Raw genomic sequence first — 12,003 nt, forward strand, 5'->3', positions numbered from 1 at the left:
GTCTCAGTCTGGAATTGTCAAGGGTAGGTCCTGCTTATTCAACCTGGAGGACTTTTTTGAAAAGGTCACCAAAGCAAGGGATAGAGTTAACACAGTACAAACTCCATACCTTGACCTGGTCAAAGCTTTTGAGACAGTTCCCCACTCAGGCATAGTAGAAAAGCTAAATAACTAGTAATACACCCCCTATGTCACCAGCTAGCTCACATATAGGATGTAGATAATCAAAATAGGAGAAACTACCTCTCCAAAGAAACCAGTCACCAGTGGAGTCTGCCAGGTTTCTGTGATGAGACCTTTCCTGTTTGGCTTATACTCTTCCTGTAATAAAAGTCAGTAGCAATGGGCTCTGGTTGACTAAGCTTGCAGATGACTGCAGGCTAGGAGAAGTCATTGAATACCCAAATGTCTTAGCCATCCTTCAGGAAGATTTGTCAGAAATAAATAAGTGGTATGGAAAAAGTCAATATCTGAAACTAAATGCCAAAAAATGCATTATTGTATCCTTTGGGAAGTCATCTACCCAAGGTGCTACCACATTGACAATATGTCCCTAAGAGCTGACCCATTTGCTTGGGATTTGGGAACTTATGTGGACAGTGATCTAACTTTTGAACAACTTACCTATTGCTGTAAAAAAGTCCTTCTATATTGCAGTTTCTAAACAAAGGGATTGTGTCTAGATCTAGGGATGTCATTGTCCCCCATTACTCAGCCCTCATTAGGCCAGTCATTAAATACAATGCTCCTTTTGGCATGCATCTATCCAGATACATACAACAGCTGAAACTCACACAGAGATACCTTATTTAAAGGATACAAGGCCTAAACAAAATGTCCTACATGGACTGACTCAAAGCTACATCACTATACTTAAATTTACTCCAGGATTGCCCCTGCACTAGTAATGGATGGATGAAACTCAGAAATGCTTTATTCCATGCATGGGTGCACTAAAATTATCCACGGTATGATCCCAGTTATTTTCATTTGGTGTAATATATAATTATTGACCATGGGATGTGTAAGACGAATCTATAACCAAATAGAATAGTTTATTTTGAGCACAAAAAGCAAAATTGGCTAGGCTTACAATGTCCCACAAGGGCAGCTAGCATAGCACTTACCTATGAACCTGTGAATTTGAGGGGATTCCAGAAGTATAGAGACAGTAGAATTTTGCACGCAGGTGTGTGGAGAGAATAACAATCATACAGAATATCTTATTTGTAAAAATAACAGAAAATATTCTGAGAACTTAGGCAACACAAGGATGGGAGAGGAGATTTTACCAACAGGGATGACTGACAGTAGGAATATAGAAGACAGACAAGGGGGGCTGGAATCTATTGGAGAAAATTAGCAAAGGAACCTAGGTATTGAAAGCAAATAACTAGAAAGGGAAACATGATATACTGGAATAGGGCCAAGGAGATGTTTGCACTGCAGGTTAGAGACTGACTTCCCTACCAGGAACTGAGAACTGAATACAGGTAAAGAGAAACAGATAGCAGATTGCTAAGTAAAACACCAGCTCTGGTAATTTATAGTTGAGTCTAGAGCAGAATGTGTGTTAAAAATGGATAATTTGTAGGACTTATAACAACTGCAGTATAACTTTAAGAATCAATCTGAGATGGCTAGAAAAGATTAGGAAGAGAGAATGGAAAGGCAATACATAAAAGGCATGCACATGGCTCCTAAGTATGTAACAAAGCTGAGAAGGCTTTGTATTTTTACTTAAAAATGTTTATGCATGTGTTTTTTGTACCCCAGACAGACCAGATATTTATTCCTGTAGTAGCTAGCAAATGCTATGAATACATTTTGCTAGAAGATAGTGATTCAAATGGCCTAGCCATGATAAGACCTTACAAAATGTATGTCACATACAAAATGTCTGTCGCATATCGTCTACTCAGAGGTGATCTCTGCTTAACATACAAGGCCATGTCAAACCCAGAGCTGTTGGACATGCTACACTTAAAGAAATCCCAATCCCTCAGAGCCAAACGCTCCAGGGATCTAAACCTTGTCATCACAATAAACAAAACATGCTGGAGGGATAGATTCCTGACCCAGAGACTCCCCAGAATCTGGAATAGATTGCCCATACATGTCAAGCAGAGTGCCTCTTTGGCCCTCTTCAAAAGGAACCTTGACGATTGGATGGGAGAAAGAATCACATCAGTCGCCCTGCTAGATAGGGGTCCAGGGAAGTAAATAGTATAGGAAGAAATAGCCAGGGAATTGTTATGGCTAGGCTTGTATAGGCCCTAGGGCTGATAGCCTAGTACCAACCTATGAATCTATGAACCTATATTGACTGCCAATGAAGCACTTACTAGAAAATGGAAATCAAAATTTAAACCAAATGTAAATAAAGTACTGAATATTGTAAAGGAGATAGAAGACCTGAAAGTAGGGGCCTTTAGAAAAGGGAAGGAACTAATTACATAGAAATAAATGGAATTTGTAGAGGAAAGTATATGTAGAATAATGTTCAGCAGAAGGAATGAGGTTTAAGAGAGGGCAGAAATTGAATAATTTATGCAATGTTGGTTTATTGTTTAAAAGAAAATGTGTATAATGCATGAAAGAGATAGATGTTTGTTGTGGCTTGTTTTGTTTTTCATTTTAGAGGTCCTGTCTTTTAATGATTGGACCTAGGAGGTTAGAATTGGTGAGGCCACCTCCACAAAGAGGTCAGTCACCAGTGGAGTCCCCCAGGTATCTGTGCTGGGCCCACTCCTCTTTGGTATCTACATCTCAGATGTAAAAGACAATGCCAAAGGCCTTTGGATGACCAAGTTTGCAGATGATTGTAAACTGGGAGCATCATTGAATCCCCACAAAATGAGAATAACCTTCAGGAAGGTCTAATACAGACAAACACTTGGTGCTAAAGCCATGGCTTAAAACTCAATACCAAAATATGCTTTATAATGCCTTTGGGAAGTCTACCACCCCAGGTAACTACATCATCAATAAAATAGCCTTACAAGTTGATTCATTAGTCAGGAATCTGGGAACTCTTGTAGATAGTAACCTAGCCTTTGACCAGCATGTGTCCAAGTTAGCAAGAAAATCTTTCTGTGTTGCTGAACTTCTAAGCAAAGCATGACATCTAGGTCCAGAGAGGTCATCATACCACTGTACTTGGCCTTCATCAGACCCACCCTAGAGTGTAATGCCCCCTTCAGTATGTACCTGACCAGACACATGCAGCAACTGGAATGCCCACAAAAGTTCCTTACCAAAAGAATACAGAGAATAAACACAATGTCATATGCTGATCATCTGAAGGTCCTGTCACTTTACCTTGTATCATGCAGACTTCTGAGACTTTATCTTTGCCTGGCAAACAATACATCCATGGACCCTGTTTTGATGAACTTTTTGCACATCTGTAAAACAAACATCATCAGAACTACTAGATTAAAAGACCTAAGTTCTGTTCACAATATAAATAGGACATGCTGGAGATACAGATATGTTTCTCAGAGAATTCCAATTCTTTGGAACAGACCCACCATCCATATGAAGCAGATTTCTGCCCTATCCCTTTTTAAACAGAAATTGGACCAGTGGGCGATTAATTGAAGATTCACCCCTGGTCTGGCATCTATGTCTCTGATGGACAGAGTCAGTCACTAAACCACCACTATATAAATAAAATTTGTGGGTCTCATTTGGGTTGCACAATGAGGCTTATAAGGACCCTAGTGGTTATTAGTCTAGTATACACCTATCAACCTGTTATTGTGTATGTACCAATATCATTGTCTACAATATAAGAATTTATAAAAGTGTTTCAAAAAAGTTCTACAGCCAATAATATGGTGCATTACCTAAACCTAGAATTAACCTGCATAAATTGCAAAGTGCAATCTGTAGACTAATCCTATCTGCTTGAAACCATCCTTAAGATATCAGACGTATCCAGGACCTAAAATCTTTCTGAATTCCCTAAGCACCCATCTATCTAGTCTGCCTTAATGAGGCTGTTTTTAACATTAATAGCAACTGTTTTAAAACTCCTTCATCAGATTCACACTATAATCTACAACATAACTCACATTTGTAATTATTTGTAATTCTACTCCTATATCCGGATATTTTTAGACCTACCCTTTTACTACAGACAATGCTATCTAAATTTCTCTTTCAAAGTCATGTTCAGCTAAATTCCTTAATCTTGTCTCTTCCTATTGCACATACACCCTGAATACTCTTGTGAAAGCACACAAATGCTCTTAGAAATCTTACATTGAATCATCTTTTCCAGACATTATCAACATTTATGTTCTTAATTTGATCTAAATTCATTTATGTTATATGAATTTAGTTACCATCTTTTATTTAGATCCTAATGCACATGTATGAGATCATGACAAGTTTAGAGTTTTTTTATTGTTGCATTTGTATACCACCACAAATAGTACAGCTCCCAGCTGCAGAACAATATTCTTCTGACCTGCTGTAAAATTGGCCTGCTACATATACTGATTACAATTATTTATCTTGATTATTTATAAAAGTAGGGTTGTTTTGTATTTGTTATATTGATCTTTTCGGAGTACACAGTGCTGGCTTATTCTGACTGACTTTGATTAACAACTTTTGTAACTTACCCCTAGGCTTTGCAGCATTGTAGTTGATGAACTTCTGTTTAGTGAGTGCAGTTGGCAAAACCTGCGTATATACACATATGATGGACTTGTCCTCCCACGGAAATGTATTGTAATTGCTTTGCTCTTGTAGTATAGTTGTTGCAGCACATCCTGCCATGTTTTATAGTTTTCCAATTATGAGTGAACCCATTATTAACCATGGTATTGCTTAGTTATAGTTAATATTATATTGGTCTGCAGTTATATGACCACATTTAAAATTGTAAATATTTTATTAGTACCTGTCGTTATGTACACAATGAACTTGTAGTTTCTGTCATGTGAACTCATAGCTGAACTTAACATCTATATAGAGTTACTTATCAGCAGTTTCCCCACAAGCTGATAGAATCTATGATTGTAACCTCTATATGACCTCTGGATACATAGAGGTCTATTAATATAAATTTTCTGATAATGTTTATTTGTGTCTCATAGTAGGAACAGTACTGATTCTGCCAAATGTATACACATGCTTAGTATATACATGTTAAACTGTGATAAAGTACTCCTTTTGACTTGAGTCATAGATTCATAAATGGAAAGGATTCACTGGATAGCCTTGTAGATATCAGTTGAATAAATAAATAAAGTAAATAAGTAATACTAACTGGTATGTTATTGACTGGTTTTCACACTGATGAAGAGTGACTGTCATATGCTTTATAAGCCACTGGCCTATGCTGTTATAATAAATCTCTTTTATTTAAATGATACTCAAGTACAATAGATAGGCTGGTAGGATGATTAAGATCCCATAATGACAAACATGTTTATAAACAGGCAGCAGTTTGTACTGCAAACATAAATCTATTCAGTACTTGGAAACTAAATAAAAAGATTCAGCATTTACTTGCAGTAAGTTTACACTGTGATACTCTTTGTTGTAACAGCACAGACATGAGAACATACAAAGAATGACCTTGGAGTTGTGCTTTTATGTTTTCTCTGGTTTGGATCTGCAGGAAAGAAATAATTAATGATCGAGAAACTGTGACAACATTTATAAAAAATGTTTTCCATCACAAATTAAAGACTTAACATAATTCAGAACATGATTTAGTTAAATACAAACAAAGACAGTCATAAAGTTGATAGAATTTAATTGGCCCCAGCTCTCATAAAATGACTTTCATGATGGGCTTTGCATATTTGGAACATTGTGAATACATCACAACAGATTCTGATGTATGTCTCATTCACATTTAAATCTTTCATTTGCTTCTACCAATATTAGCCATGCTTTGTAGCAGTTAGCATTTAATTCCAGCAAATAATTCAGAATCTGTCATGGATAGGCCTCTAGGTATTAATTTCACTGATGTACATTGACTGACTGAGTTACTAATGACATATTAAAGAGAAATGTACATCTTTCTATGCATAAATCAGTGCAGTAATCAGTCCAGTCAATCATGCAGTCAGTTAATCAACTGATTGTGTTAATGGATTACTTCACTGACTTATGGATAGAAAGTTATATGCCTCTCTTTGATATCTCACTAAGAATAAAAAAATGATGAGATAATTAAATACTTTTGCATATTCTAATAAACATTTTAATTTGCTGCCAGAATGTTTAACACATTTCATTCATTTAACAGAAATCTACTTGTGAATGTCAGCATAACACATGTGGAGAAAGCTGTGATCGTTGCTGCCCAGGTTTTCATCAGAAGCCATGGCGGGCTGGGACTTTCTTAGTCAAATATGAATGTGAACGTAAGTGTTTAAAACTGCTGCTACAAATGCTTTCATTCCCCAATGGTACAAAATGAATGAACGTGTGATTGATTATTGACAGAATTAACTAGACGAGGTATTTGGTAAAATTCATTGTAAACCTAGTTTACATGCAAAAGGATACCCACAGGAATAAATATTTTTAAAGCTGTAAAAAATAACAGTATGTCTCATGGACTAAAGTGTGTGCGCGCGTGTGTGTGTGTGTGTGTGTGTGTGTGTGTGTGTGTGTGTGTGTGTGTGTGTGTGTGTGTGTGTGTCTGTCTGTGCACTTGTGCCTGTGTGTGTAATTTATATAATTATTTTCAGAAGTTCTTTAAAATTATGCCCCACATTATTTCCTTTTTCTACATATCCTAACCTAAGCAGTAAGGGTAACAGACATCTGTACAACATAGATACTATTTACTTCAGCACTGTGGAATGTACCTCATAAGAAGTCTAGTTATAACTGCAAGGTACTTTTTTTGTTATTACTTTTATGATTACAATTAAGATGAAATTTCATTTCTTTGATTTGTTTGCTTTCCTCATATAAAAGAGAAATGGATTAGGATTTCAGTGGTAGGTACTCTAGTGCTGGACGTATGACATAAATTGAAATGCCTCATTATTTTTGAAGTGTCTGCATGGTGTGTGACCTTTGGAGAATCATACCTTATGCTTAATCTCAATTTCCTCTCAATAATTATCAGCTGGAATGATGACCTGTTTCTATTACCAGTTTACAGATTTCCAAAATGTTATAGATAAGTCACAAAACCCAAAGCAAATTTGTTATTAAGAGACAAGTGTAATAATTTTTAGTCTTCATGGAATTAGAAATAATATAATTCTAAGCAAATTACTGAAAAGTGCTTTTGTAAATTAGCTAGTACATTGGTACAAAGTCACAGTGTCCTCCTTTTCTGTCAGTGACTTACTTTTGACTAGCATACCAGCTGCTGAAGGGCACATGCTGAATGTTCATTATCCACTTCTCCTTTTCATATGAAAGGACTTTGAGACAAAACAGTGAACAATAGACCCACAGTAGTTGCTAGGTGCAATTATGTATACTACAGTATGTATCGATCTCTTAGATGACTTACAGAGTACACACTGGGAGATGGTTTGCAAACATAAATCCTTTGATGAGAGTCAATCACACTTCCAAGATGGTGGACTAGGCAAACAAACAGCTGCTGAATGATGAGCTATGTGCAACCAGTACTGTCCAACTTGTAAGGTGCACAGTGAGTTCCACTGTATGCAGGGCTAGAAAATGGAATGGCATTGTTAACACACCACCTAAGTAGTGAACAAAAAATGCAAAGAACTATTGCACTAAAAATTATCTACAAAGGTAGGAGGGCAAAAGCTGTTCTTACTAAGAAGGTGAAGAAAGAGGAGGAGTGCCCTGGAAATGCTAGGAAAAACATAATATGTAGTTATTTATTTATTTACTTTTATTTGCTGGCAAAGTCTGAGTGTGCACAAGGACCCTTTTTCAGTTGAGGCACAGAGAGAAAAGCTCTAGTACAGGAACAAAAATGCAAAGTAGAACAACGGTAAACAAAGTGTTCAAAATTAAACATGGGTAAAAAGTGTACTAACCAGACCTCTCAGCCATACTGAATTCCTTGGTATTTACCTGTTTTGATGACAAAATACTGGGGTGACACAAATTCCTGAGTGGCCCCCTAATTTCTGAATTTCCCAGTCTTTTTTATTTTTATTATCAGTTATCACTTTAAAATTTTGGCTAATATTACTAGGCATCAACAGCCTATAGGGGCATCCGTGATGACATCAGCTGCTGCCTGTTGGACTAACAGCGATGGCAGGCAACACAATAATGAGTCCTCTAGGTAAGAACGACAGTTATTATTGTGCAAGTTCATTGTTGCCTGTGTGTGTGCCAGCCAAGAACTGCTGTGTGCATTAACTGCATTTGCTTTATAACTCCACCAGCCAGCCAACCTGCAAATTCTCATTTAGTTTATCATTACTGGTTACTCTAATTCATTCAACCTGCAGTTTATCCAGCCTGTTGCTCTTGTACAGAACTGTTTGTTTATCCAGCCAGCCACTCTTGTGCAGAACTGTGTGTGTTTATCCAGCCAGCTGCTCTTGTGCAGAACTGTGTGCATTTATCCAGCCAGCTGCTCATGTAAAATGCCCCAGTTAGGTATACCTGGTAGTTAGAGTTACTCAGGCTCAAACTCTGTACCTTAGGTACAAGAAGCAAGCAAGCACCCATACCACCATTTCTGATTGAAGGAGTTATAGTTCTCAACTAAACAAATTTTTACAGAATGTCTGGAATGTTTGGCTGAAAATTTTTGGTCTGTTCCTTTTAAAATTTGGATGGCACAGTGGTAGTGTTGTTGCCTACCAGCAAGAGGTTTTCTGGTTCGATTCTTGGCTGAAGTGCCTTCAGTGCAGAGTCTGCATATCCCCCCTGTGGTTGTGTGGGTTTTCTCTGGGTGCTCCAGTTTCCTCCCATGATACAAAGGCATGCATCTGGAGCATTTTTCCCTAGGCCTTTATTGAAAACTGGCTTCATTCCAAGTCAGACTTTCCCAGTAAACAAAAGTTAAATAAAATAAAATTATGGTTTTCTGGCAAATCAGTGAGAATTGAATTCACTAAATAATGATAGCTATTTAAGTTTGTCTTCCTATCTTTCAGGAAACACCTGGTAACACAACATTTTATTCGAACAACTTTCTAAGATTATACAAGCAATGTTTAAAATGTGTCCCCAGACCCTCTGTCACCCCCACAATAATTTTTGTCTTTTCCCTGATTTCTTGTTCTGAACAGTTCTTCAGGGAAAGAGAAGTTTAGTGCTGCTTATGCAAAGTCTACTTCCATTGTTAGTAACATAACAGGTAGAAGGCTTGCTTTTGCTGCAGACAGCTGTGGGTTCTACTCCCACAGTATGCTGATTGATTTCTGATACTGTACTGTGTTGTACTTTTAAAGGGGATGGATACTGCAGTCCTGAGAATGTCCTCCTTTGACAGAGTACCTAGTAACTTTGAACGTTACCCGTTTGCTATCCATTCCCTATTGAAATATTACTAGCTTAATGATAACATAGGCAATTTATTCTTCAAAGGCAGCAGTCACTTTACTTGTAGATGAAACAATGAAATATAAAGTTGTTTGCTAATAGCAACCTCTTCATTAGTTACAGATCTCTTTAATGTGGAATTATTTAGATGACTTTTACTTCTGCAGAGATTGTGCATATTTACTGATACTAGTGGACTGTAGAAGTCTGAGTAGACTTTTATGATGGAAATGTTCTGAATTGAGCAGTTATGTCATTACTGGTTCATGCATTTTGTTTCATTGCTTAATGGAAAAATGTTCAAAACAATAAATTTAAAATGCGCTGTAACAAGCGTACTGTATTATATAAGGAATATAATTTAGTACAGTGAGGAAGGTGTATCAAAGAACACATGTATGTTTCGTGTGCAAGGGGCCTATGATTTGAAAACAGCCCAAAAGTAATCTTTATCAACCATTGTCCAGATGCATTTTCTTTGGATGTGGTCTTCAATGCTATTTCAATGAATGTGAGTTTCAAGGGCAGATAAGTTTTAATGTTAAGTCTGTTTTCATTGTGAGACTGTATTGCTTTGTTTAGTTGATGTCTATTAGTGTTTGTGCTATAAAATGTAAAATAAAATCCAAATAATCATTGTAGAAGTAAAGTTGTATGCACATTACAGTATAATGGGGCAAAATAACCAAGTAATGGGCCATTGGAATGAATGTAGGGGGACTCTGGGTCCATATTTTTCTGTCTGTTCTTCAGTTTGCATTTGAAAGTTGGAATCCCCCAATTCCACCGGAATGGGTGGGGTTGCATACTGATGTACGCAAATTTTATGTTAATCAGCATACAGATTTGTACCTGTTTTTCATGAGTCTTTGTCCAGATTTTTGATGTTTCCAGGTTGAGAGGTATGGTACCAACATTGCATAAAACACAACAGAAAGTTAAAACCTATATATATTGCAAGCAAGACATGAGAACAATATCGAAAAGTGTCAGTGGTTATATTATACAGCATAAATTAAATTTCTTTTTATAAAAAGAATCTGAATTTTGTGTAGATTGCAGTTTCCATTGAGCTGTTACAAGTATTGTTTCATAAACACAGTGCATCCGCATGTCAGTTATAATTAAACTGACTTTAGTGGATATATATGAATCTGCTCCTGTTAGAAGACTGAGAAAAAAGTTATCTAAGCAAAAAATGCAGATAAAACAAGCATCACAAATGTACAACAACCTGTTATAGGTTCATAGGTTCATAGGTTTATACTAGGCTATCTGCCCTAAGGCATTTATAAGCCTAGCCCAAATTTTTGTGGCTTACGCCACCCCTTATATGAAAAAATACTGTGCCCATTAGTTTGTTGTGCCTCTGTCCAGCAGTGACACAGAGATGATTCCCGGGATAAACCTACGATCTCCCATCCACAGGTCAAGATTTCTCTTGAACAGAGCCAGCGAGGTGCTCTGCCTCACATGGATCGGGATTTTATTCCACAGCATAGGGAGTCTCTGAGTGATAAATCTATAGTACGATAAGTATAATGGAAGAGATACCCAACAGTACTCTCACTGTTCTGAAGCACTTAATGTAGATTTATACATTTACACAGGCAGCAAAAGTAGAGACCAAGAAAGATGCTGATATCCTTCAGAGTGAAAATCAGTAGTTTGGTCATATTAGAACCTATGTGGAAAGGATGTAACCTTTGCTGTGACACTTCATTTTTTTATGTTAAATGTTGAGAAGGATGAAGATAGCAGAGATTTAAGAAATGCTCCTGCAGCAATGTCAATCTGGAGCAGTGAGCAAATTCTTGGAGTTGTGAGAAAATCTGCACATGGTAGGAAACTGAAAGCTGTTATCATTCTAGGGCAGTGATGGCAAACCTATGACATGCATGTCAAAGGTGACACACTACAATGTTTTGGGTGATACACCAGCATTCACCAACACCCAAGTTACCAAAGAAGCTAAATGAATAAAAAGACTAGAAATATGTGAACCTGCACTTATTTATTAAAACCCAGCAACAAAAAGTCATTAATTGAAGTTAATGAAATCAAATGCAATGTGTTCCATATTTTTTCAGTTCAATTGAAAATTACTATTAAAAGTAGGGTAATGTTTTAGTGCACTATTTTAAGCCAATTATCATTGCACATATCATTTTCCCAATTGTAAGTCACTGTTTTTCTTTTACTTTTTAAAACATAGCAGCACACATGATTGGACTGTATTTTTTTAATAAATGTATATGTAAAGAATTGTTTCTCTTTTGTCAGGAGGGGGGGGGAGTGGCACAATAGCAGAGTCAAGATAGGCATTTTCCGAATTTCTGCCACACCGAGCCCAAAAGGTTCGCCATCACTGTTCTAAAGATAGATGTCGAGGTTGGGAATAAAAGTAAAACATAACATCATATGAATATAAGAAACTGGAGAGGATCTTTAGATGAAAGGATCACACAGCAACATTCTAGCAAGTGCTTTCTGGGAATGGCATGGATGAAGACGGTGTTGTTTCAC

At 36.9% G+C, this 12,003-nt stretch overlaps 1 protein-coding gene across 13 annotated transcripts in view; it reads left to right on the forward strand.

Moving 5' to 3' along the window:
• LAMA2 (laminin subunit alpha 2) overlaps positions 1-12,003 on the forward strand; it is a 4,753,606-nt gene that overhangs the window by 1,627,298 nt on the left and 3,114,305 nt on the right. For all 13 annotated transcript variants that reach the window (XM_044064325.1, XM_044064371.1, XM_044064344.1 and 10 more), the window contains exon 7: positions 6,278-6,395. In XM_044064325.1, coding sequence (XP_043920260.1) covers positions 6,278-6,395 — 118 coding nt within the window. The remainder of the gene's footprint in view (positions 1-6,277; positions 6,396-12,003) is intronic.

Source organism: Protopterus annectens, chromosome 1.part0 (assembly GCF_019279795.1).
Source record: "Protopterus annectens isolate FY-2018-M chromosome 1.part0, PAN1.0, whole genome shotgun sequence".
NCBI lineage: Eukaryota > Metazoa > Chordata > Ceratodontiformes > Protopteridae > Protopterus > Protopterus annectens.